At 45.6% G+C, this 26,339-nt stretch overlaps 1 protein-coding gene across 4 annotated transcripts; it reads left to right on the plus strand.

Moving 5' to 3' along the window:
- The first annotated feature begins 820 nt into the window (after positions 1 to 820).
- On the plus strand, positions 821 to 26,132 carry LOC146007599 (histone H3-like centromeric protein A). Of its 4 annotated transcripts, none has more exons than XM_083146077.1 (6): positions 829 to 981; positions 23,023 to 23,097; positions 23,819 to 23,932; positions 24,149 to 24,276; positions 24,359 to 24,436; positions 25,633 to 26,132. In XM_083146077.1, exons 3-6 carry the CDS (start codon positions 23,842 to 23,844, stop codon positions 25,765 to 25,767), a joined length of 432 nt encoding a protein of 143 aa, XP_083002203.1. In that variant the 5' UTR covers positions 829 to 981; positions 23,023 to 23,097; positions 23,819 to 23,841; the 3' UTR covers positions 25,768 to 26,132. The 4 variants fall into 4 exon arrangements, with proteins under 4 accessions (XP_083002200.1, XP_083002203.1, XP_083002204.1 ...); XM_083146078.1 differs by having other exon boundaries at positions 23,023 to 23,079; XM_083146075.1 differs by having other exon boundaries at positions 23,035 to 23,097.
- Positions 26,133 to 26,339: the final 207 nt, after the last annotated feature.

Below are 26,339 nucleotides of genomic sequence, written 5' to 3' on the forward strand. Positions count from 1 at the left end.
CTGCTCCACCTGTATAATAAAACCAGACACCACAGTTTGCTCCCCGTGTCTAATAATAACAACAACAACAACAGAACAACACAGGCAGTTCCCCGTGTATAATAATAATAATAATAATAATAATAATAATAATAATAATAATAATAATAACAACAAGGCACCACAGGCAGCTCCCCATGTATACTAATAATAATAATAATAATAATAATAATAATAATAATAATATCAAGACACCACAAACTGCTCCCACTGTATTACAACAACAGGATACCACAGGCTGCACCCTGTGTAGAATTACAAAAACAAAACTCCACAGGCTGCTCTACCTGTATAATAATATGATTGTTATTATTAGTACACAACAGGCTCCTCCCCCTGTATAATAATAACAGGACACCACAGGCTGCTCCCCGTGTATAATAAAAGGATGCCACAGACTACCCCTCCGATATAATAATGACACCACAAGCTTTTCCCCCTGTATAAAAATAACATGACAATACAGGCTTTAACCCCTCTATAATAGGACACCACAGGTTTATCCCCTATATAATAATAAAAGGACACAACAGGCTGCTCCACCTGTATAGACGCCATTACCCGATTTAGACGAACACCGAGGTTGAAGTACCAGCAAGAATATGGAACACACACCGGAAGCAGGGTGGAACGCACAGACCGGAAGTAGGGGGTGATTGGTACTCACATCTTCCTGGTGTCTATCTGCTGCTACAGCCTGTGCTCTAAGTTTAGTCATCGGAGGCCATGTTCCTGCAGACCATTGCAGCAGCATTAATGACGTCAGTTCTAAGCACCGCCCTCCTCTATCACTCCCATAAGGCAACACAATCAGAGAGAGCGGCCATTGCTGTGTCTGGCAGGGCAGGCACAGCACATAATGATAATTCTTCTATAGGCTGATTAGTTCTGGAGAAAAGTTGCTGTACTATAGGGGATAGCCTGCCCAAGCAGAATTATTTGGTAAGCAAGTCCAGATCCCCCCCCCCTACCACCATATATATATATATATATATATATATATGTATATATATATATATATATGTATATATATATATATGTATCACATGTGCTGTGCTTTGTAGGATAAATTACTTATGCAGGGAACATCTTATACAGACAGTACAATGATATTTTGAGAACCTACTGTACAGTAGTAAAGCTTGCATCTGCATTCTGGATAATTTATTAGTATTATGTATGAATGGCCATTTCCTATAGCAAACGATTACACATCATTGCAATCCACACTATGGGGGTTATTCTAGTTCACTCTTTCTGACAAAATCCTTCTTAGATGGACAAAACCATGTGCACTGCAGGGGGGCAGATGTAAAATGTGCAGAGAGAATTAGATTTGGGTGGGGTTTTACTTCAAAGTGAGATCTATATTGCAGTGTAAAAATAAAGCAGCCAGTATTTACCCTGCACAGAAACAAAATAACTAACCCAAATCAAATTCTCTCTGCACATTTTACATCTGCCCCCCTGCAGTGCACATGGTTTTGTCCATCTAAGAAGGAATTTGTCAGAAAGAGTGAACTAGAATAACCCCCTATAACACGAGGCTGAAGTTGGCTTCTTATTCGGCCAGCTTCTTATTCACTTCTTATTCGAACTCCAGCTTCTTATTCGGGACAATCACTTTCACAGGGGTTAATGAGTCTTGGACCACACATTTTACACCAGAAAGCCACACAGGGGGGTCAGGTACATATGACCCACTTGCAATTTATTTTGACCAACAAGGATTTGGGCAGAAATAGGGCACTAAAGTGGGCATGGGTCCAAGATTTCATAATTTTGAATAAGTAGCTGGTGTCCTGCAAGGGTTAAACAGCGTTGGTCAAACAGTATGACATTTGAAACCCACAGAGGGGGGTCACGTACATATCACATACCAACAATTTTCTTTGACCTACAGGCTTTGTGGCATGAAAATAGGCAGTAAAGTTGGCATGGGCAACAGATTTGGTTGAATGTAGTTTGCAAGGGTTAAACAGGTCTGGTCAAATTACCATACATTAGTGTATAATCAGTTTAAACTTTATATACTTTAATATAAATCAGTGGTGCAAGTAATGGGGTACAGTGTGGTACGGCGTACCTGTAAGAAATATATAGCACTTCCCCCCGACCCGCAGCCGATGCTTTTGCATGCCAGCTCACCTGACAGAACAGAAGCGATATGACAGCTGGGCAGAGAGTGGTGTGCTGCCCGGCTGTCTTCTGAGCAGGTCCACGGCTATTTGAAATATCGCCAGCCAATAGGAGATCGCGGCCCGGCAGCCATTCAGGAGCAGCTCCTATTGGCTGGTGACCAGGCGCTATATTTCAAATAACCATGGACCTGATCAGAAGACATCCTGACATCGTGACATGCCCGGTTCATGAATCACGAGCCAATCGGAGCTGCCGGCACGTCATTTTAAATAGCTGCGCCGTGGAGTTGCAGACGGATGGACCTGCTCTAAGAGAGACATCCGGGTTTCCAATGCTCTTCCAAGGGGAGACCTGTGGAAGCAAATTATACTCACAGGGCTCACGGGACTGATCCATGCAGGTTTCTGCCAAATACGGCAGGAAAATGAAGTGTATTTTCCTGGCGTATTTGGTCGGCAATTAGCGGCCGTTTAACGCTAATTAGCGGACGTATTTTTATGTAATTAGTAAATTAGGAATCACCATTCATTTCAATGGTGATTCCTATTCGTATTTTCCGATGGCGTATACATTCGTATTTGTAAATACAAATATGAATGTACCATAAATACGAATACAAATTTACGTATTTTCAGGATAGTAAATCCTGAAAATACGTATACTCCTAAAAACTCGTATTTTTCTATACAAATTTTTTAGGTGTATTAGACTTAGTAAATTTCCACCATTATGTCCCTCATGGTATTGAACACTTCACATTATGCCCCACACCAGTGCTTAAAGTGGTCCTGGTGATGTGGTGGAACACACTTCCCCACCGTGTTTGTCACCCCCTGCAATCTCTAAATTTATGCCCTATCTCACATACCTGTGAAAAGAATAATGTGGGCCACATAATGCCACCCTTAAATGCATATTATGCCCCACAGTGCAAAACAACCCAATACCCCAAAAAACAGGATAGTGTGCACCAAAGACGCGCCGCAAAAATTGAGGGCATGGCTTTGTACAAGGGGATTATGCATACCGTAATGCCCATTACACAGTATGCCACACATAGTAATGCCCATTGCACAATATGTCACACACGGTAGTGCCTCTTACATATTATGCCACATAAGTGCCACTTACCTACATGCTCATTGCTAGGGTTTTCTGGCACGATGCCAGGGGTTACATGCTCATTGCTAGAGTTTTCTTGCACGATGCCAGGGGTTACATGCTCAGTGCCAGGGGTTTCTTGCTTGTTGCCAGGGGTTTCTTGCTTGTTGCCAGGGGTTTCTTGCTCAATGCCAGGGTTTCATGCACTGTACCATGGGTCGCATGCACAGTTCCAGGGGAAACATGCACAGTGCCAGGGGTAACATGAACAGTGCCAGGGGTTAAATACATTGCGCCACTGTGTGGTAAAGGCGACAGCCGGGCAGAGCAGTGGAAACCCGGATGTCTCTCTTAGAGCAGGTCCATACGTCTGCGACTCCACGGCGCAGCTATTTAAAATGACGTGCAGGCAGGTCCGATTGGCTCGTGATTCACAAGCCGGACATTTCATGAGCTGGGATGTCTTCTGATCAGGTCCATGGTTATTTGAAATATAGCGCCTGGTCACCGCCAATAGGAGCCGCTCCTGATTGGCTGCCGGGCCGCAAGCTCCTATTGGCTGGCGATATTTCAAATAGCCGTGGACCTGCTCAGAAGACAGCTGGGCAGCCCACCACTCTCTGCCCGGCTGTCATATCGCTTCCGTTCTGTCAGCTGAGCCGGCATGCAAAAGCATCGGCTGCGGGTCGGGGGGAAGTGGTACGGCGACAGCTCGGGCAGAGCGTGTTGTGGGCGGATGTTTATATTAAAAGGGAGCAGCGCGGAAGTCAGCGGCGCCAGGTACGTAGTGAGTGGGGCTGGAGGGTGGGGCTGCTGCTGCTGCATCACCGTTATCGGCGGGTCACTCACTGCTGTGGTGGGTGAGCACAGGCAGCGGGTTCCGGCATAACGCCGCAGTTATAGGGACATTGCGTGTATGACTCAGGGACTCCATGCTGCAGGGACTCCATGCTGTCTCTGGGTATTAAAAGGGTGGGGCCGTTGCCTGTAGCAACCAATCAGCGTCTACCTCATTTTATAGAATGCAATTCGTAAATGCTAGCCAGAAGAGGATTGGTTGGTTGCTGAAGGGTTAATCAGCCATCTTGTTTCTCTGTGTTTGTTCCTGCATATTTCAAGGTAGTTATGTTCTGGCTTGTTTCCAGTACTCGCTTGCTATCATATACTTTGTTTCTTTCCTTAGAAACTGTACATCCCGTGCTTTTTCATAACTAACGAATACTACACAAGGCGACGTATAAGCCACCCCACATAGACGCTGTTATTTCCCTACCTCTGCACCAAATATTAACCAATCATGTAATTGAACCAGCGCCGTATGTTGTGTATAAATATGTTGTTTCGTCACTATTAAATCAGAGTTAACCTTGTGTCTGTGGTCCTCGTTACTGGTCATACCATATAAGGTTACACTCTCACGGAGCTCTAAGGGGTCTTCACACTGAGGTCAAATAAGGTAATTAATATATGAGGGAATCGATACATCGGCGCATGATCGATTCTCCTTCAGGTGGGGGCTCTGCCGCGGGATGCGAGGTCCATTCCTACACGGATGTCATGAGACTATAAAAGTCTACCCAGAATCCGCTGTGAGGTTACGGACAGACTCACTCCTGAACCTGTGACTCTATCCCCGGGGGATATTGGATGTCAGTTTATAGAAGTTATAATCTTCTATCTTTGTTTTGTGTACACAACTGATCTGGGATCAGACACCGTACTTGGAGTACGAAGAAGACCAGGGGTCTTTATTCAAATAGAACCTCATTTTGAACACCCATTATTTCATTGGCCAAATTTCCTTACTATGTTTAGTTTGAAGTATAAGTTTTTCTTGTTTCAATATCCTTGTGTGATTGGTAAGTATACACACTTGTGATATCTGTATTTCTTTGTAAACCAGTGCGGTTGGTAAGTTGACGCACAATAACCCCTTTCAATAGTCTCATTGATTACTGTATGCCAACAGACTTGCGGACTTTATGCTCCCTCACTCTTAAGGGTAACGCAACGTGAGGCTTCATATACAGTATTCACATAACAACAAGACTCTGTCCACCGTCACGTAGACGGTCTGTTGTTTCACTAACATTTTGTACTTTTATATTTAATGGGATGTATCTAGAGGAAATATAGTTCATATAATATTCAGATAAAGACCAACCCTCACAGTCTGCTGCCATAGGTCCCGACCTGCCTGACTGAGACGGAGCCCCTGGTCTGAGTATTAAGAACTTTCCACGCTCCCATTCATAGTCAGAAATATTGATACACAATCATACCCCGACATGGGTGGAAATAATAGTAAGAATAAAACAGTCTATCCACCCCCATTACCTAGTGAAATATGTAAGGAGTATGTTGCCCACAAATTATTACCTTGTTAATCCATGAGGTGGACAATATAATAGATGGGACTGGAATCAAGTCCCCAGTATTAATACCCCGATCCCTGCAATATAGTAAACAGCTGCAGACTATCCCCTTAACAAAGCACAGGAGATAACTGACATGTGGAATGAAATCACCGTACACCAGTTCAGCTTTGAAAGATCTATTTTCTGTTGAGCTCTCAGGGTGTACGGCGGATTCCTGCTAGGCTTCTGTGTCTTTGCTGGAAGAGGGGGGTTTGAGGGGGAAGCTGCAGTATTGGCCTCTCTCTCCCTAACACTGAACATCGCTGCCTATTGCAGTTTCATGTAAATAGAAACCTACAGTCACTGAATTTTGGAAGAGATTTAAAAGATGCTGGACTGAGGAAACGGGACTATTTCTTGAAATATTCCCTTTACTCATTTCCACCTTTATCAATAACCTACACCCCTCCATTTCCACGCCAGTTAAACAAAGTGTCTCTTCCTGGACTTCAGACACCCTCCAGGAATTTGAGACCCATTTGTATGAAAAGGAGGCAGCTGGATGTTTTGACATGAAAAAGACAATTGTCACAACACACAGTTATCAACAAGACAACAGGGGCCCACCAAATAGACAGAGTAGGGCACCCCAATATGGTCAAAGGAAACCCTTCAGACCATCACAAGGCCCACCACACCAACATCATCGGGCCCCTCCTTACAACAGAGATAATAACACTGGCACAATAGCAAAACAAACAACTTGTTTTAACTGTGGCCAAAATACACACTGGGCTAGGGACTGTCCATTCCCTCCCCAGAAACCACAACAACCTTACACACAAAGACACCAACAAGGACTGTCCCGACCGGGTTCCACACCGATTCAAGAACATGTACGATTCAGAGTAGACTGGTCCGACCCTACCCACTGACGGGGCCCGGAGGAGGGTATCCCATCTTTTGCACAGTTCACTACTCATTGGGAAGATTCGCCCCTCATCACATTATATGTAGATGATAAAAGACTGTCTTTTCTAGTGGACAGCGGGGCCACCACCAGCGTTTTGTGCTCTCTTAACTATGATGGTGAACTGCAAAAGACTACTCCTTCAATGGGAATCAACGGGATACCCACAGACACTTACCTGACTGACCCAGTTATCATACGCTCTGACAAGGGAAAACATTTAGGTATACACCAATTCAGGATCATCCCAGAATGTCCTGTTAACTTACTAGGCCGTGACTTGTTTAGTAAATTCCACATCTCCATCTCACCCTCTCCACAAGGGAGTGGGCTCCAAGTCACCTCCCCACACTTTGTGTCACTACAAAATACTCTGGACAACTCACTTGATCAAATTGATGATAGAATTTGGGCCACTGGCCCTTATGACACTGGTTTCGTACCATGCACACCCTACAAAGCCAAACTCAAACCAGACACACAGCCAGTGTTCTCTAGACAATACCCACTCTCATCTGAGAAAATAGAAGGTCTTAGACCCATGATACAAGAATTTCTTGAACAAGGCATACTCCGATACGTCATCTCACCTTACTCGACACCCATCAACCCCGTTTTCAAGGCTGATGGTGCTGTCAGATTCATACAGGACTTGAGAAAAGTAAATGACCTCATTGTCCCTATTGCACCTATAGTACCAGATGTAAACTCACTCATCTCAGCAATCCCTGCAAACGCAACCCACTTTAGTGTAACTGACTTGAAAAATGCATTTTTTAGCATTCCTATAGACACAGAGACCCAATTACTATTTGCCTTTTCATTTGAGGGTAAACAATTAACCTGGTGTCGTTTACCCCAAGGCTATATTGACTCTCCCGTGGTCTATAGCATAGTCCTCCAAGCCACATTGGCTCCATGGCACCCCCCCCATAGTTCTGTCCTGCTACAGTATGCAGATGATCTGCTTCTCTGTAGTGTCACCGAGGAGGCCAGCCGGTTAGATGGAATTTCATTGTTAAACTGGTTAGCAGAATGTGGACACAAGGTGTCAAGAGCAAAATTGCAATGGTGTAAAACAAATGTCAATTACCTGGGTTTTGTACTCTCTGAGGGAGAAAGGAAAATCAGTCCACAACGCATACAGTCTGTATTGGGCCTGGTCACCCCAACTACCCAGAAGGATATGCTGTCTTTCTTGGGTATGGTAAGTTACTGCAGACAGTGGATTTCTGATTGTTCCTACTATGATAACATCTTAAGACAATGTACACTCAAAGACAAACCCAAGGTTATAGAATGGTCTAATGTAATGTTTTCTGCATTTGCAAAGTTGAAAGAAATGTTAGTACAGAGTCCCGCGCTTGGTCTCCCGGACTATATGTTATCATTTCACTTGTTTGCAAGGGACACATGTACAACTATGGCGGGCGTGCTAACCCAACTTCATGGAGGCAAAATGCGCCCAGTCGCATTCTTCTCAAAGGTAATGCCTGTCACTGTGCAGGGAATGCCAGCTTGTCTTCGAGCACTGGCTGCCTGTGCAATGGTTGTTGAGATGTCCACATCACTTACATTAGGACATCCCACTGTGTTACATACCACACATAATGTCCTCTCCATCCTCAAAGGTCTACACACACAACACATGTCTGCCCAAAGACTCAGCGGTTATGAAGTACTCCTACTTAGTAACCCTTCTCTCACCATTAAATATGCAACAAACTCTGAAGGACCGGTCCCCGTACTCAATGCCCTTTTAGGGCTAAGAGGCCCTGACGACGAGGCACCTCCCCAACACGACTGTGCATTGACTATTGACTCAGAGACTTCACCCAGAACAGACATGTACACTATACCTGTCCCGCATGCTGACATGATCTTTGTCGACGGCTCTTGCAGTCGACCAAATGACAACACGTACCAAGCAGGATACGCAGTAGTCAAACTTCCTGATATCACTCTAGAGGCAAAAGCAGTTTCCTTACAGTCAGCACAGGCTGCAGAACTCATTGCACTCGCTAGAGCATGTCACCTATATTCAGGCAAACCTGTAACAATCTACACAGACTCCAAATACGCCTACGGTGTTGTCCATGATCATGGTATGATCTGGCAACGCCGAGGATTCACAGGCGCAGATGGAAAAGGCATATCCCATGCCCAACTCATCACTGACCTATTACACGCAATCACCCTGCCATCACAGCTCGCCATTCTCCACTGCAAAGCTCACACTGGAGGAAAAGATGACATCAGCAGAGGCAACGCCTTAGCTGACGCCGCTGCTAAACGAGCTGCCACTACAGAAACTTACAACCTCATTCTTGCTGTTATCTCACCACCATCACTAGATGATACCTATTTACTCACAGAATTACAGGCGGCTGCCTCTAACTCTGATCTTTCAGACTGGACATATCCAATTTTGCAGAAGAATCCACGGACTGGATTAATCTGCAAAGAGGGGAAACCATGTATACCCCAAACCAGTGCTTCACTGTTTATAGCACATTACCATGGAATAGGACACCATAGTATAGTCACAACCACCCTACTCCTCTCAAACGATTTTTATATCACAAATGCAAAAGATCTCATTAAACAATACATCAGTAGGTGTATAATATGTCTCAGAAACAACCCAAATAACCCAGACAAAGCAAGACACCAGCACCTAGAATACCCAACCACTCCATTCACTCACCTGCAAATAGACTTTACACACATTAACAATGCAGGCAAACAGGAATACGCCCTCGTCATTGTCGACATGTTCTCACGATGGCCTGAGGCTTATCCCACAAAGTCAGAAGACGCAAAAACCGTAGCCCGCATACTCACGCGAGAAATCATTCCGCGATGGGGATGTCCGCTCCAAATCAATAGCGATAAAGGTTCAGCCTTCACAGCCAAAGTCACAGCAGAACTAGTCAAAGCACTGCAAATAGAATGGAAATTTCACATTCCCTATTGTGAGGGTACGAGTTCCTCAATCACTCAGACACCGAGCAGATGAAACCAAAATATGGTTTATTTTCCACAGCACGCACAAATAGACAATAAACAGTGGCAAAGGTAAATTGCAGAGTAGAAAGATATTCAGGTAGCAGGCCCAAACAGACAGTCCTTGTATAGTCACAGTCCCAGATCAGTTCCACAGGGCAAACTATCACTTGTCCACACAGCTGTGATAGCAGAAAACTGTATAAGTCCACAAAACACTGGCAACTCCACAGAAGCGAGGATGAGGCGTTCCACAAGACACAGGTAGAGCATACCTCTGAACCTTAAGACTGCGACTAACCTCCTTCCTCCTCTCTTCTCCTTCAGCTCTCATTCACATCTCTCCCCTCTCTCCTGCAAAACCCCAACTTACATCCCAAAGGCACCCCTCTCCCCCTCCCTCAGGAATTCTTAACCCTTCCTATGCTGGGTGCAGTTGCATGAATGTAACAGGGTCTCCTATTACCTGTCCAGGGGCTGATTAACTCACTCTCTTCATCTGGCTTTGAAGCTTGTGTATGTGAGGGATTTCACACCTTCATGTAAACAGATCTCTTCTCTGGAGAGTGACCCTGGTGTTATCCAGCCTTGAGCTTCTTGTTATTTGGGGGGGAAGTGTATGTCTCTGCCACTACCTGTTGTCTCTGTTACTAAACAGCCTATAAAGAGGTCCTTTGATCCCTGAACCAAAAACTATACACAAACTGAACAGATTCTAATCTAAGCATTTGGTCGCTTCTAGCCGGACCATTTGTCTCCACATACACAGTTACAATATTTAAGTAATACGCATTTGGGAAGACTGCCATAATTAACTTCATAGTCACAAATCCCTTATTCATGATACCATCACAGTTTACTAAGAACATTACCTGGAGGCAGTGACGTAACCACGGGCAAATGGTCTCAATGGTATAATGCTTACATGAATAAAGTCCTGGGAAATACAGACATACATAGGACTACAGGGTACAGACTGACTAAAGTGTACATTTTTCACTACAAATAATAAAATATCATAATTACAGTCTTACGGTCAGCCTGCTAACCTCACACTCCTCCCCCTACATCTTTAGTCACTGTGCCCAGTTGCTCAGGAACCAATAACAACCTGGAATAGCGGGATGCAGAGCCGAGAATCTGGGGTTTGGATGTACCACCGGAGTCCCACAGGGTGACATCATACCAAACCCATCTTGTAAAAGGCGGCTGGTTTGCCGAACCAGCAAGGGCATGATTACAGTCTAAGTCATACATTGGAACTAACAAGGGATGTAGCGATTCCTCTTCTTCGGATTCTGGGTACCCCCCCTCTGCAACATTGTAACCTACTAATACTTTTGCCTCGGGCACAATGGGGCGGGGACCACTTTCCACCTCCCCCTCTTGCCCACGGAACAGGGGCCAAACAGCAGGCCAATATAGGGGCTCTGGCCCTGGCACTTCCACCACCCCGTCATGTCCTTCCTCCCCCAAACCCAAACTAGGGGCATGGCAAATTTCAGTCCAGCATTTGGTCTCAATGTCCAGGGCTGAGGAGGGACCCTCCATCACAAACAATTCCGTTGGTGGCTGCAGGACAGGCTGTGTCAGCTCTGTCCCCTTAAAAGCCAGATGCTCACCTGCAGCTACTTCTGCGCACACCTCCTTCTCCGCGATAGCCTCCTTCCCCAGCTGAGTATGCTGGGCAGACCGAAACACGACGTCATCTGTGACTGGTGTGCTGGTGGCCTGGATGTTGTCGGATACTCCTCTAACCACGGTGATCTCCTCCTGGACGCAGTCCTCATAAATCCCCTGGCAGAAGGTTAATAATTCTGCACCTCCCACCTCAGCAAAAGGGAAGCAGTAGTGCAGCTCCTCCCGGGGTGCCTGGCGCAGAGGCCTCACTTCCTTCATTTTGGGGATAACCTTCCCCTGTATAGAACACTGAGCAGCTTCTCCCCTAGGCTGTGGGAGAAGCTGTTGCAGGCGGTGCCTTTCATCACGCCCCTTGCGACACTGATCTTGCCATGCTGGGGTATCCAGGAGCCCCCGATCAATCGCCTCTTCCTCTGCCACCACGAAGCACTCCTCCAGACACTGCAATTGTTCCCACACACTCAACTGTGCACCGAAATGGAGGATCCAAGCTCGATAATCAGCAAATGCATTTGTAGGATCTCCCTGATCGTGAAGGATCTGCTGAAGGATTTCCCCGCGAGTGCAGGATCGGATGGGTATACCTCGCAGCTGACCTTCTGCTATCAGCTCCTCCATACTCATTTCTTCAAGGGCAGTTAGGGGCCCCCCTGACAACGACCCTTCTCTTGCAGTAACACTTAATTCTGTGGCAGACCCCTCGGTTGTCTGCCCAGATTGCAGTAGCCCCCTTCTAGACCTTTCCTCTGGTTCTATCTGGGGCATCAATGTATTCTGGACTTGTCCTTCAGCCTCAGAATATTGTCCTCTTTGTAGCATCTGGGTAACTGTAGCAATCACTTCCTCTGTAAATTCTACAAACTCTGGCTCTCCCAACAGATTCCAAGAGGTGGCCTCACCTTTACAGTGCAGAAATGCATCCCCCAGGTAACACAACTTGTCCTGTATGCTGGATACTCTCCACCCGCTGACCATCTGCTGAGCGTCTTCCCAGTACTTCCAGATATAATGCATTTTCCTGACAATAAATAACAGATCCGGCTTCCCAGCCTGCCGATACACTGAAGAACCTCCATCCCTGAGCTCCTCTGCTACAGGGGTCTTGAGGCATCGATTTTCTTTCCTTGGAAACATTTTCCCTTTCCACAGGAATGACACCTGCTCACTTGCTGAACATCACCTTATTGCATTTTCCGTTTCCTTACATATGGTCTGATCCTCTGTTCTCTGTGCTTTCTGTGCTCGAAGGTTGGTGTCTGAATGATCCCACTGTCGCTGCCGCCAAATGTGAGGGTACGAGTTCCTCAATCACTCAGACACCGAGCAGATGAAACCAAAATATGGTTTATTTTCCACAGCACGCACAAATAGACAATAAACAGTGGCAAAGGTAAATTGCAGAGTAGAAAGATATTCAGGTAGCAGGCCCAAACAGACAGTCCTTGTATAGTCACAGTCCCAGATCAGTTCCACAGGGCAAACTATCACTTGTCCACACAGCTGTGATAGCAGAAAACTGTATAAGTCCACAAAACACTGGCAACTCCACAGAAGCGAGGATGAGGCGTTCCACAAGACACAGGTAGAGCATACCTCTGAACCTTAAGACTGCGACTAACCTCCTTCCTCCTCTCTTCTCCTTCAGCTCTCATTCACATCTCTCCCCTCTCTCCTGCAAAACCCCAACTTACATCCCAAAGGCACCCCTCTCCCCCTCCCTCAGGAATTCTTAACCCTTCCTATGCTGGGTGCAGTTGCATGAATGTAACAGGGTCTCCTATTACCTGTCCAGGGGCTGATTAACTCACTCTCTTCATCTGGCTTTGAAGCTTGTGTATGTGAGGGATTTCACACCTTCATGTAAACAGATCTCTTCTCTGGAGAGTGACCCTGGTGTTATCCAGCCTTTAGCTTCTTGTTATTTGGGGGGGAAGTGTATGTCTCTGCCACTACCTGTTGTCTCTGTTACTAAACAGCCTATAAAGAGGTCCTTTGATCCCTGAACCAAAAACTATACACAAACTGAACAGATTCTAATCTAAGCATTTGGTCGCTTCTAGCCGGACCATTTGTCTCCACATACACAGTTACAATATTTAAGTAATACGCATTTGGGAAGACTGCCATAATTAACTTCATAGTCACAAATCCCTTATTCATGATACCATCACAGTTTACTAAGAACATTACCTGGAGGCAGTGACGTAACCACGGGCAAATGGTCTCAATGGTATAATGCTTACATGAATAAAGTCCTGGGAAATACAGACATACATAGGACTACAGGGTACAGACTGACTAAAGTGTACATTTTTCACTACAAATAATAAAATATCATAATTACAGTCTTACGGTCAGCCTGCTAACCTCACACCTATCATCCCCAGAGCTCAGGTATCGTGGAACGAATGAATAGGACTTTAAAGGATAAATTGAGAAAAGCAACAGGCGGCACCTTCAGCAAATGGAAGACAGTCCTTCCTATCATACTGGCTGAAATTAGAATGACGCCACAAAAGACTCTAGGTTACTCCCCCTTCGAAGTGCTAATGGGCAGACCTTTCCCCACTCCCTGGGCAAGGAAACCTTTAGTTACCACAGAAGGAGACTTAGAAATAATAAGAGAAGAGTACGTCAGATCCCTAATACAGAAACTTAATGAAGTTGAACAAAATGTTATCTTTAAGAATCCTTCTCATCCACAGATACCCACTCACCCATTTAGGGTTGGAGACAAGGTCGTTGTAAAGATCCTACCCAGAAATAAGCATCCAGGAGACTTCACCTACGGTCCAGAGACAGAAGTGGTCGCAGTCACCAGGACGGCTGTCCTCACAGACGAAGGACCAACGTGGATCCATGCATCCAGAGTGAAGAAAATTCCACTCCCACCGCAGATCGACACCGATCCCGACGCTGATCCAGAGAATTACACAGACGGGACGAGAGAGGTGATAACGGGGGCAGACAGCCCTGACCTCCAACAGGACGGGGTACTAACGGGAGTCAGTGGCTCTGACCTCCAACCTGGAGAAGAACTGCCGGTTGGAAGTGACGAGGAATCAGAAATACAACATTCTGAAGCCGAGGACAACGACACAGGACATGATTCCCCCCACCTTAGCCCTAGCGACTATACTCGGGCTTGTTCTTTATAACTGCTTTGCTGAAGTTAATATTACTCAGAATGATGGACGTTTTACCTTCTGGTATAATTCTTCTAGTACAACTGTCGCTACTTTTATATTTTCTTATTGTGATATTGTACTTTGTTCAAATAATCAAGGCGGCAACCGAGGAGAACCACCATTGCCATGGCTGTGTAATGTCCACCACGCACCACACGCAGTAAGTCACGTGTATATCTGTGTCACCAGCACTTACTGGGGAGATTCCTGCAACTCATGGGGGACTGTTGGGTGGAACACTAGAGCAGATACCACTGTCTTTGAGAGCAGCCAAAACTGGGGATATCGCCCCGATGTTGGCCTCCAGAAATGGTCCCATGGTCGATCCTTACTAACCCGTATGTCCCTACGAAAAAAGGGCACTTGCAATAGCCAATTTATCATTAACATAGAAAACCCGGCCCCCGGCGATGCCGGACTGTATGTCATGGGTAAACATCAATCAGGAGAAAGCGGGGGCCCAAGGGGAAGATTCCATTTAAAGGACATGTATGATAACCCAGAATACACCGCCCTCAAAACCACTGTAAAACCTAAAACACCATCATCATTCTTTAAACCACATGTCACTACTTTTAATGAAATGTTAGCCATTAACAACCCCACTTACGAAGACACTATATCCATAGAAACTGGATTATCTGACGTAAATTATTGGCTAGAATGGATGAAATATAATGCACGTAAAGTTAATCAAACTGATTGTTATGTGTGTGGAAAATCCAGACCCCACTTGGGTACGGTGCCCATACACATACCTTCAGACCAAGATAAATGTTTCTTTAGCCTGTATACTGATACTATTGTAGAAGAAACTAAATGTGAACAATGGAAGAAAGAATATCCCATAATGGTAAAGAATACCAATCCTGGTAGTACCATAACCATTTATCCTGGTAATTATACATGTTATTACTCAAACAGCACTGCACAAAACACTGTAGATCTGAAATTGTTTCCTGATGGGTATTGTGCTGAACGAAGACATATCAGTGTACCCACCATGAAAAAATCATTAGGAGACATTTATTTTATTTGTGGAGACATGAGACTCAGGACAAAGCTGGATAATCCTTGGAAAGGAGAGTGTGCCCTGGCAAAGATCATTATGCCCATACACATTCTCCCAGCCGATTTGCCTGAGCCTCCTCCCACAGATAAACCTAACACAAACTCCAGAAACAAAAGAGAAGCTCCAAAGGAAAGCTTCGATCCACACATATACATAGACACTATTGGTGTTCCCCGGGGAGTTCCTAAAGAATTTAAGGCTCGTGATGAGGTCGCTGCTGGCTTCGAGTCCCTGTTTCCCCAGGTAACCATCAATAAAAATGTGAACTGGATAAATTACATATATTATAATCAACAGCGCTTCGTTAATGATACTAGGGACGCTTTGAAAGGTATTGCTGAACAGTTGGAAGCTACATCACAAATGACATTTCAGAATCGCATGGCTTTAGATATGATGCTTGCCGAGAAAGGAGGAACCTGTGTATACATAGGTAAGGTTGATGGATGCTGTACTTATATCCCAGACAACACAGGTCCTAATGGGAAAACTACCCTAGCTATTAAACATCTAGAAAATTTATCCATCGAACTCAAGAAGAACTCAGGTGTCACGGACCCCTGGAGTAGCTGGTTTGGGTGGTTAAACGATTGGAAACACGCACTAACACAAATAGGCATATTTATCCTCATTGTAATTATTGTACTTATGATAGTAGGATATTGTGTCTTTCCCATATGCAAGAAGATTGGTTCCAAGTACCTGGATAATGTAACACCTGCTATGTACACTGATCTCGCCAAAAGCCCTCCCTCACCAGAAGATTATGGTGAATATGTCAAAATTCACCGTACCAAACAAGATGCCATCTACAAGAATCAAATTGTCTAAAAAGGACATTGATTCTAAGAGGGGATTGAAGGGTTAATCAGCCATCTTGTTTCTCTGTGTTTGTTCCTGCATATTTCAAGGTAGTTATGTTCTGGCTTGTTTCCAGTACTCGCTTGCTATCATATACTTTGTTTCTTTCCTTAGAAACTGTACATCCCGTGCTTTTTCATAACTAACGAATACTACACAAGGCGACGTATAAGCCACCCCACATAGACGCTGTTATTTCCCTACCTCTGCACCAAATATTAACCAATCATGTAATTGAACCAGCGCCGTATGTTGTGTATAAATATGTTGTTTCGTCACTATTAAATCAGAGTTAACCTTGTGTCTGTGGTCCTCGTTACTGGTCATACCATATAAGGTTACACTCTCACGGAGCTCTAAGGGGTCTTCACACTGAGGTCAAATAAGGTAATTAATATATGAGGGAATCGATACATCGGCGCATGATCGATTTTCCTTCAGTTGCTGTGGGCGCTTTCCTAAGTCTGTTGCTGAAAGGTTGTTGCATCTCTGCTCATTAAGGGGTGTGTAATGTATATCACATCGCTGCCTCTTATTTGGATAGGGGGGCACCTGGGTAAACCGATTATAATTAGGGCTGGACATCGGCACATCCCTCATAGATGGTTGCCATCATTGGCTTTTAAAGCACGTACCATTGATGGTTATAAAACATTCTACCACCCACCATCGATGGTATTGATTTGCCGCCCATGCGCAGAGCAACGGGACTGGCCAGGATGTGCGCGCAGGTGCAGAAGAAACGTTTTAACTATCCATCCAGTTTAAGGTTCTTCTGCGCATGTGCGCACCTCCCGGCAGGGCGGCCCGCTCGCAGCAATGCTGCTGAATGCTGTGCACCCAGTGCGCACGCACCCCCCAACCTTACCATCGCAAGCCATCCATCGATGGTATAAAACTATTCAACCCTCCACTATAGATGCCCAAAACATCGAGCACTAGGTCCCAACCGTCAATGTTTTGGGAATATGGAAAGTCGAGGACCATCCCTTATAATGTAGCACACACGTATACTGCAGCACAGTGCGGAGAGTGTGTCAGTCATTCACCCCAATCCCTGCGCCAGTGGCACTTCTGCTCTTTGGGGGGAAGTCAGTTGATGCAGAACTGATTTGCCCCGGCTGAACTGCAGTGGGATCTCGCCCAAGTATTTGCTACCCCATAGGATAGGAGGCGTTTTGGGGTAAAACGGGGAAGTATTGTCTGGGCAGAGGGGGCGAGTTGGGCTGGCATTGCTAGGGTTTAAATGCCGCTGCACTAGAACTGCACTTTATCGGGCGATTGAATGACCCCCTATGGGGGTCTATGTACTTTGGAGGAAGATAAAGTCCCACCCAGTCAGCTCCTGTCATGTTACAGGCTGAAAAATGAGAAGATCTGTTTGGCTGGTACCAAGGCTCATGAAATAGACCTTATTATCTTCACTTCATCTCTCATCAAAGCTAAGCACATGACCCCTCTTTTCCCGGTCACATAAACACTGATACCCTATTGTTCTATTCTTTTGGTTGAAGACCTATCTCTGTTTATCTTGCTGTCCCTCTCGGTTTCCTGATGTTACCGCCCCCCCTTCCCTGATAGGCTGCTATGTGGACTGTGCGCTGCGATTCCTGATGTTACCGCCCCCTTCCCTGATAGGCTGCTATGTGGACTGTGCGCTCTGTTTCCTGATGTTACCGTTCCCCTTCCCTGATAAGCTGCTATGTGGACTGTGCGCTCTGATTCCTAATGTTACCGTCCCCCTTCCCTGATAGGCTGCTATGTGGACTGTGCGCTTTGATGTTACCGCCCCCTTCCCTGATAGGCTGCATTGTGGACTGTGCGCTCTGATTCCTAATGTTACCGTCCCCCTTCCCTGATAGGCTGCTATGTGGACTGTGCGCTCTGATTCCTGATGTTACCGCCCCCTTCCCTGATAGGCTGCAATGTGGACTGTGCATTCTGATTCCTGATGGTACCGCCCCCCTTCCCTGATAGGCTGCAATGTGGACTGTGCATTCTGATTCCTGATGGTACCGCCCCCCTTCCCTGATAGGCTGCAATGTGGACTGTGCGTTCTTTATATCCTTTTTATAGTAACTTTATAATGACCTGAGAAGGTTCCACCCTGCTGCCGTCACTCATTACAGCCCATCATCACTGATGGTTGGAGGATCATGGGGCGCAGTAGCCAAGTGTTCAGGTCAGGTCTCAGGCCAAGCGGTGGTATAGATTGCGTGGCTGCAGCTCCAGTTCATCCAGACCATGATATTATAGTTAGAGGTAGGGATGGACATCTGAAGCCCCCCATCAAATGATGGCTGGGATTCTACCATTGAAACTTTCAATGCGATGGTAACTAACCATTGCATCAAAAATATTCGATGGTGAAAATAAGTAATATGACTAGCGCATGCGCAAAAGTCTGAGCTGGTATAAAGTTCTGTGACCTCACTGTCTCTTCTGAATCCTCCTGATGGTGTGTCTGTGGCGTGTTCTGTGAGTGAGTGACTGCTCTTGCTGCAGGGTGAAGTCTGTGCTCTGATTGGTTCTCGGAGTCAGTGTGGGCCTGGTTCTCGGAGTCAGTGTGGGCCCTGTTGCCTATCAGCAATCCTACAGAGGGGCGGGGGACTAAGCCGGCTCCTGACTGAAGCAGAGAGTCAGACAGCCACCAAGGAACCTAGGAAGTTTCCCTGAAACAGACACCACTATTGGGAATTAGAAAAAACAAGCCACCATTGGAACACCATCAAATGATTAGAATTTAATGGCGACAAACATTGAAAGGGCACCATTAAATCCAAAAACACTACCATTGGAAGAAAAACATTGATGTGTCTTAAATATAGACCATCGATGTCCATCCCTAATTAGAGGTCTATCCAGGGTTGACTTATTCAATCTTCCGGTCATTACAGCAGCTGTATAAACTTATATATAACATTTTTTATTATCATTTAGATGGCACCACAGGATTGGCAGCGCCCAATTACAGAGTGCATAACTATTCAAAGCTTCAAGACCATATATAACTAATACAGGATGCCGGTGTTCAGTATACCAATGCCAGCATCCCAACTGCCCTCACTATACCATTGCCAGGACTCCAAATTCATTAGGATCCCCCTCTGTAAGAATGTGGGGCTAACTAGTGGCCAGCTGAGGAAGGGGAGTGGGTGGTTAGGTTTAGGTACTAGTGGGGGGGAAGGGGACATAAGGTTAGGCTTACGTGGTGGGGTGCAGGGGTTAGGCACTAGAAGTTAGGGTCCTGAGGGGGAGGCACTAGCAGTGAGAGTACAGGGGGTGGGGGTTGGATACTAGAAGGGAGGGTTTGGGGGTAGGGGAGACGATTAGGGTGCCTTCCGAGCCCTTGTTGGCATTTCCACTATCGAGCTGTAGGGGTTTCTATTATGACTGCCGGAATACTAAACGCCGTTCTGGTGTAGGTATCCCAAGTAATGCCATTGGCGGGAGAATGGATAGAAGAGCACATGAGGAGAGAGGGCCCTGCTTGTGAGAGCGTGCGCCTCATACATACAGGGGATATAACTCTGCAATGTGACTGGATACTTAGTGCATGCGACACCCCAGGCAGGGAGGAGGAACTGCAGGGGTTTTGAAAGACTCAAGGTGCTAAAATGAACACTAGATGACGTTGAAAGTAATTTGCAATTTAAAAAAAAAACATTGAAAAGAATGGGGGCTGCTGAATTTGTCAGAAAGAATGAACGGGAATAACCCCCACAGTGTGTGGGAGCCTATCATCCTACTTAATACTTACTATAATTAACTGTAATGGGACCTCTCATCCCCAATGGCATAGCCTCCACTGTGGGTATTTGTCACTAACTATATATATGTTCATCCAGTCAGCCTGGCACTCATTGGAAGTGAAAGCAATTACCCGGGTGCTTTCTGGAGGATCATGTAGTCACTGGCGCATACACAGCGGCACTACATGGGATTTTTCGAAGTGCTTTTAATATCCCGACGTTTCGGGGTGTGAAAACCCAATTTTCAAGGTGTACATAAACGGTTTATGTACACCATGAAAACGGGGTTTTCACACCCCGAAACATCGGGATATTAAAAGCACTCTGAAAAATCCCATGTAGTGCCGCTGCCCAGCACTGACATCATGGGTTCCATTCCCACCATGGCCCTAACTGTGTGGAGTTTGTATATTCTCCCTGTGCTTGGGTGGGTTTACTCACACACAATATGACAGTGTGGCAGTGACATCTTAGAAGTTCCACTGCATTAAGTATTACTAGGGTGTTGTACTCATGGACATCCTTCATTTTTGTGAATGGCACACTCTGTGACCCCCTCCCCTTCCCCAGGTCCATGCAGACTAGGCTAGAGCCGCCTCTGATTAAAATACACACTTCGCTTTTTAATTTTCATTAAAATGTAAGCCATGAGCGTAAATGCAGACTCTGGACCTGTAACGGTGAAATAGCCTATTATAAATACTGTGCATTAAATCTTAACAAATAGTAGTGTAAGATTAAATAGAACTCTTCCTTTTCAATTTACTGGTTAAACACTATTAATGTAGTGCCACCTTTGGCCTCCAGGTGTCACTATAACCCTGCTTCTGTATATACAGCAATGGGGCGATTGTCCTACCATAACCACAAAGGGCGGTATTCAATGTGGATTTTGGCGATGTGCAGCGAATCCTGTTTAGGATTCGCTGCACATTCGCCACTGGTCGCCGCGTTCCGGAGCCTCGCCGGCTCCGGTATTCAACGAATCAGGGGCTCGCTGCCCCTGACCGGCGAATTTGAGCTCCTGCGGCGAACGCCGCAGGGAGCCTGAGGATGGTGGCAGGCAGGGAGATGGAAGTCTCCCTGCCTGCCCCAGAACGTTTGTGGGGGGGGAGGTGGGCTCCCCGGGTGCCAGGCAGCACAGGCTGCCCCCCGTGGGTGCCAGCAGGGGACCGCATATACTCACTACACCCGATCATGAATATGTAATGTTTGGGTGAAGTGAATATATGAATATCTAATGAGCGGCTCGGCTCCGGCCCCCTGCTGGCTGCTCTGTGTAAAAAAATATATATATATTTTTTTTTTTTTTATTAAATATATATTCATGTGCTTACAGCACATGAATAAAAATAGCATGCCCCTCTTTAGAATAAAATTCCAGATTTTTTAACACCAATTGTAAAAAACAAAACACTTTATTTTAAAAGTTCACATTCCACTTCACCATAAAAATATAGCGATTGCTACTCGGTGAATCATGGCGAAAAAAACCTTGAAATGTATTCGCCATCTGGTCATTGAATAGGGTGATTCACCGTTTTAGTCAGAAATTCGCCTTACAGCACAAAATCGCCATAAAAACCTGGCGAATCAGCCTCATTGAATACCGCCCATTGTGTGTGAATGCAGTAAAACCTATTCCTGCCAGTCAGTGCTGCTGATGTCTCACCCAGTCACCTGCATTAATGTTATTTATATAAGCGCTAACATTATATGCATTGGTACTTATATGTTAGTTGGGCGCCCAATTAGCATACGTACGGTGACTTAGGAATATCACATTGCATGGGCCATTTTAAGGGCGATGCAATGCGATTTTTCTATGTAATTTTTTCACTGCTCTCTTAGCCCCGGGGGATCGCATTGCACCTCCTGTAAAATCGTATGCGATTTTATAGGGTGTACGATGCCATTACATTAGGTATTACATTAGGTATACAATAGCATTGTATGACATACAATGAGGTTTTAGGCACCCCACCCCCCCACTTTCCACGCCACCCCGAAGCGTGGCGAGCGCAGCAGAACGTGTCCTCCGACCTTTTCATACCACCACTATCCACGTCGGCGTTGAGTTGATTTTATATAGTGTGGCGAGTCACCGAGCCCGAAGCGCGGCGAGCGCACGCGGATTACTTTACATATATTCCGCATCCACTCGGCACGATTCGGGCTCGACGTGGATAGTGGGGGTATGAAAAGGTCGGAGGATGCGTTCCGCCGCCGCTCGCCACGCTTCGGGGTGGCGTGGATAGTGGTGGGGTGCCTAAAACATCATTGTATATCATACAATGATATTATTGTATAGCTCATTTAATGGCATCGCACACCCTGTAAAATGGCATGCGATTTTGCGGTAGATGCGATCCCCGGGGCTAAGAGAGCAGTGAATAAATTACATAGGAGCATCGCATCGCACGGCCCTTAAAATGGCCCATGCGATGCAATACGATTTTCCTACGCAGAATAGCCCACTAAGCAAATAGCTTAGTGGGCGCCCAACTAACATATAAGTACCTATGCATTAGTCCCCCCTGGAGTAATTTATACTGTAGGATTCGCTGATTTGAATTCTCCTATCCTGGTATGAAGTATGAACTATGAAGTGAGTTACGTTTGGAATTTATGTTTTTAGTTTAAATTAGACCCCAGGGACCCTGGTGGTTGAATAGATTTATCCAGCGTGCTGTATATTAATCGCCGGGGTGATAGCGATGAGCTATCGCTATGGCGGATCAATCTGGTGAGATCGCTTAGAAAATGCCCAGGAATTGCAACGTGTGTAGGCACCATTGGGGTACATTATGCTTTCTATAGATTGTATGACCAATTGATGCTGTTTTGCAGTTTTATTTTTTTAACGCAGATCAGACCGTGCTTCACATTATAGCAATCCTTCCAGAAAGAAATACCAATCAGTGACGCAGAAGAAGATTCCCCTGGAAACGTGAGCTTGCATTCCAATGAACGTCCGCTACTTGTGAGATGTGTCATTGCTGGTATGGCCGTAGTCCCCTGTTTGTGTTACCGGTAGCTGAGAGCAGCAGTACTGCGAGTAAGGGAGCGCCGTGCTTTGGGGAAAGGTTCATACATGTGTTAGGCACACGTTCTCTTCTGGAACCAAAATATGACAAACTTATTAAACTCCTGATTGGTTGCGCTCCTGTTGTTCCAAATCCATTCCAATCTGTTCTGTTACCATTGTCGGATGCTGCTAACGGACGTCTGTTTCTCCATTGGCTGCGTTCTCGTTTTGTTTATTTATTTCGCACCCGTTGCGTTTGCAGATTTTCTACATTTATTTTGTGAGTTGTAATTGCACTGAATGTTTTAATTGAGCTCGCAGATCAGATTGTAGATCTTTTCCCATACACTACAGATCATTTCTCCATCGTTATTATGATGAAAATCTGCCGCAAGCTAACTCCCTTCCGCAGTCTAAGGTTCCAGACCATCGAATGCCAGATAATCGGTGGTGTGCTACGTGAAAGTCTTCCAAATTGAATCTGTACTTTGGAAAAAAAAATTATAATTTTTTTTTTTAATAATTTTTATATTGACTGTGCATTAGATGCTCCCCCGTTTCCACAGGGCATATGCAACTGCCCCCCCCAATCAGCTCTGCTTTTAGAAGATAAGCTTTGAATGTGCTATCAAGCTATCCCATAAATTGTTTGTTTCTGCAGAGTGCTGCGCCATAGTCCTAAAGATGAAACAGAAAGTGTCTGAAGCCAGTGTTAACCGCAGGAAGTCCAACAATCCTCAGCGGGTGTCTGCAGCCTCGGCTGGTACATCTCAGGGTAAGAGGAAGCGTCTCTTTTTATTTTTTTTAAGGAATAAATAACGAAAGCTAAAGCAGATGCGTGGGACTGAGCTCGCTGTGGTGACCAGTAATGTGTCCAACGCTTGTCCACAGAATGTTCGCTGCATTTATTGTATTGGATAACGGGTTAGAGAAGTCCAAAAAGGGGAGACTGTTAAACTCTGTTCTTTGTCTTCTATCTAATTTAAACCAGACACGAGCCAGAGAGTGCCACCGCCCATACGGAGGCGGTACCACCCAGGTACTCGGGCACTGATGGAAATACGCAAGTACCAGAAATCAACGGAGCTGCTGATCAGGAAGGCTCCGTTCTACCGCCTGGTGAGATGGTGTTGCCTGTTCTGCATCTAACAGTTCCCCCTCCTCTGTGCTCTGCTAGTAATGTCTGCTTTTTCTGTTTTAGGTGAGAGAGGTCTGCATGGAGTATTCCCATGGAGTGCCGCTCAGCTGGCAAAGCCAAGCGCTGATGGCATTGCAGGAGGTAAGGCTTCTTAGCGGCGTAACCGCTCGCTGCATTCTGTTTAGGATAATCTTAGAATTATGTCTTGTACTAAGATCTGATGCGGCCATGTATACCTCACCCATATCCTGGCCTTGTTCTGCTCTGTATACCCCATCACGTGTCACTAGAATCAGCGCTAATGCTCGATCTCCATCATAGCCATCGGTTGCGATTCGGAATGGTTTAAAGCACCAGCCAACAAGCTGAAACGTAAGCAGGCTGGCCGTCTGCTTCACACACCTGAGTACAACGGGGATCTGCAATGCCTTCCAACTTAAAGCGGCGCGCCCATGTTTTGCAGAACGGTGCCGAGTTTCACCCTCTAAACATCGCAGCATGTCGGCAATCCTGCAGCCAATGGGGGGGCTGTGAGTGACATCCCAGGATTGGGTCTGTGTGCAAATAGGCACATACAGATGGGGCATGGCTCATCTTTGCAGGGGATGGCGATGACACAAGGGGTGAGATTTAATAGGATGAGAGATTCAGAAAGTGAGAGATTTGGTAAGAAATCTCCAGCTTTTTTAAAGAGGCAATCATTTACACTGCAGAACCCAAGATACCTCCTACAGCAATACAATTAGTATTCTCTAAAACGCACAATCGAGGAAGAGGAAACACCCCGGTTATGGCTATCCCCCCCCCCCCCCCCCCCCCAATCTATATGCCAGGACAGGGCCAACCTGTGGCTCTCCAGATGTTGTGAAACTACAAATCCCAGCATGCCTTGCCACAGTTTTACCACTCCCTTATAGCAAAACTGTGGCAAGGCATGATGGGATTTGTAGTTTGACAACATCTGGAGAGCCACAGGTTGGCCAGGCCTGCGGTATACGCAAATTCTGGAACATGGAAAAGACTAATCTGTGACTGACACAGGCTGAACGAGTCCAGTGCTGATGTCACAGACCTGCATTTGTTTTTCGGACCCATACAGAAATAGTCTGGTTTCCACCCCAAAACAGCAGCTTACCGACGGTCAATATCCAGCTGCATTGTGTTTACGATCTATACGTGTTTTCTGACACTATTTTTCCTTGCGCATTGTGTACGGTCTAAATGCGCAGTCCGATAATCACTCTGCTTTGTGAATAAGTAGCGATTCATACTGACTTAAGCCCGAAGTCCCTTTTCCTGTGTAAACCTCCGGTTTCAGTGTAACCTCTCTTTCTTAGGCAGCTGAGGCCTACCTGGTGTGGCTTTTCGAAGACGCTTATCTGTGCAGTGTCCATGCACGGAGGGTCACGCTGCACGTGAAGGACATTCAGCTCGCACGGCGAATTAGAGGGTGCCACCTCGGACTCGGATAGCGCGATGTTGAAGTTTTCCGTTTTACATTTGTTGTCGTTGGTATTTTATTCCCAGTTTTATACACCGTTGGAGGAGGTCATTTATGACCTCAGATAATCCTGTTGCAGAGCACAGACATTAAAGCTCTGGGTTTTTGTCACATTGACATGGAAGTTGACTGTTATTCTGCAAATTTATATGGTTATTACTTTTTTTTTTTTTAACCTGTCAATAAAAATGTTTTAAAAAAAATAAAAGTATATAGAAAGAAGCAATGAAGCATAATCTTATGAAGCATCTCCCTTGTGTATCAACATTTTAAATGCTTATGTCTGAACATAATCGTCCATCAGCCCCCCTACATAGAAACGATATCCGAATGATAGGTTGACATTTGAAAATGTCAAGATGAGTTTTTCACATTTTTTTAATGTCAACCTTTGGTTTACGTTGCCATTGCACCTGTCGACATATTGACTTTTGACCGAGACACTATCGACCCTTTGGTCCACACCCCATAGAAACCTAGAATGTAATGGCAGATCAGAACCACTTGTCCCATCTAGTCTGCCCATGTATGCACTTAAGGTGG

Source organism: Crinia signifera, chromosome 6, assembly GCF_055691185.1.
Source record: "Crinia signifera chromosome 6, ASM5569118v1, whole genome shotgun sequence".
Classification (NCBI taxonomy): Eukaryota; Metazoa; Chordata; class Amphibia; order Anura; family Myobatrachidae; genus Crinia; species Crinia signifera.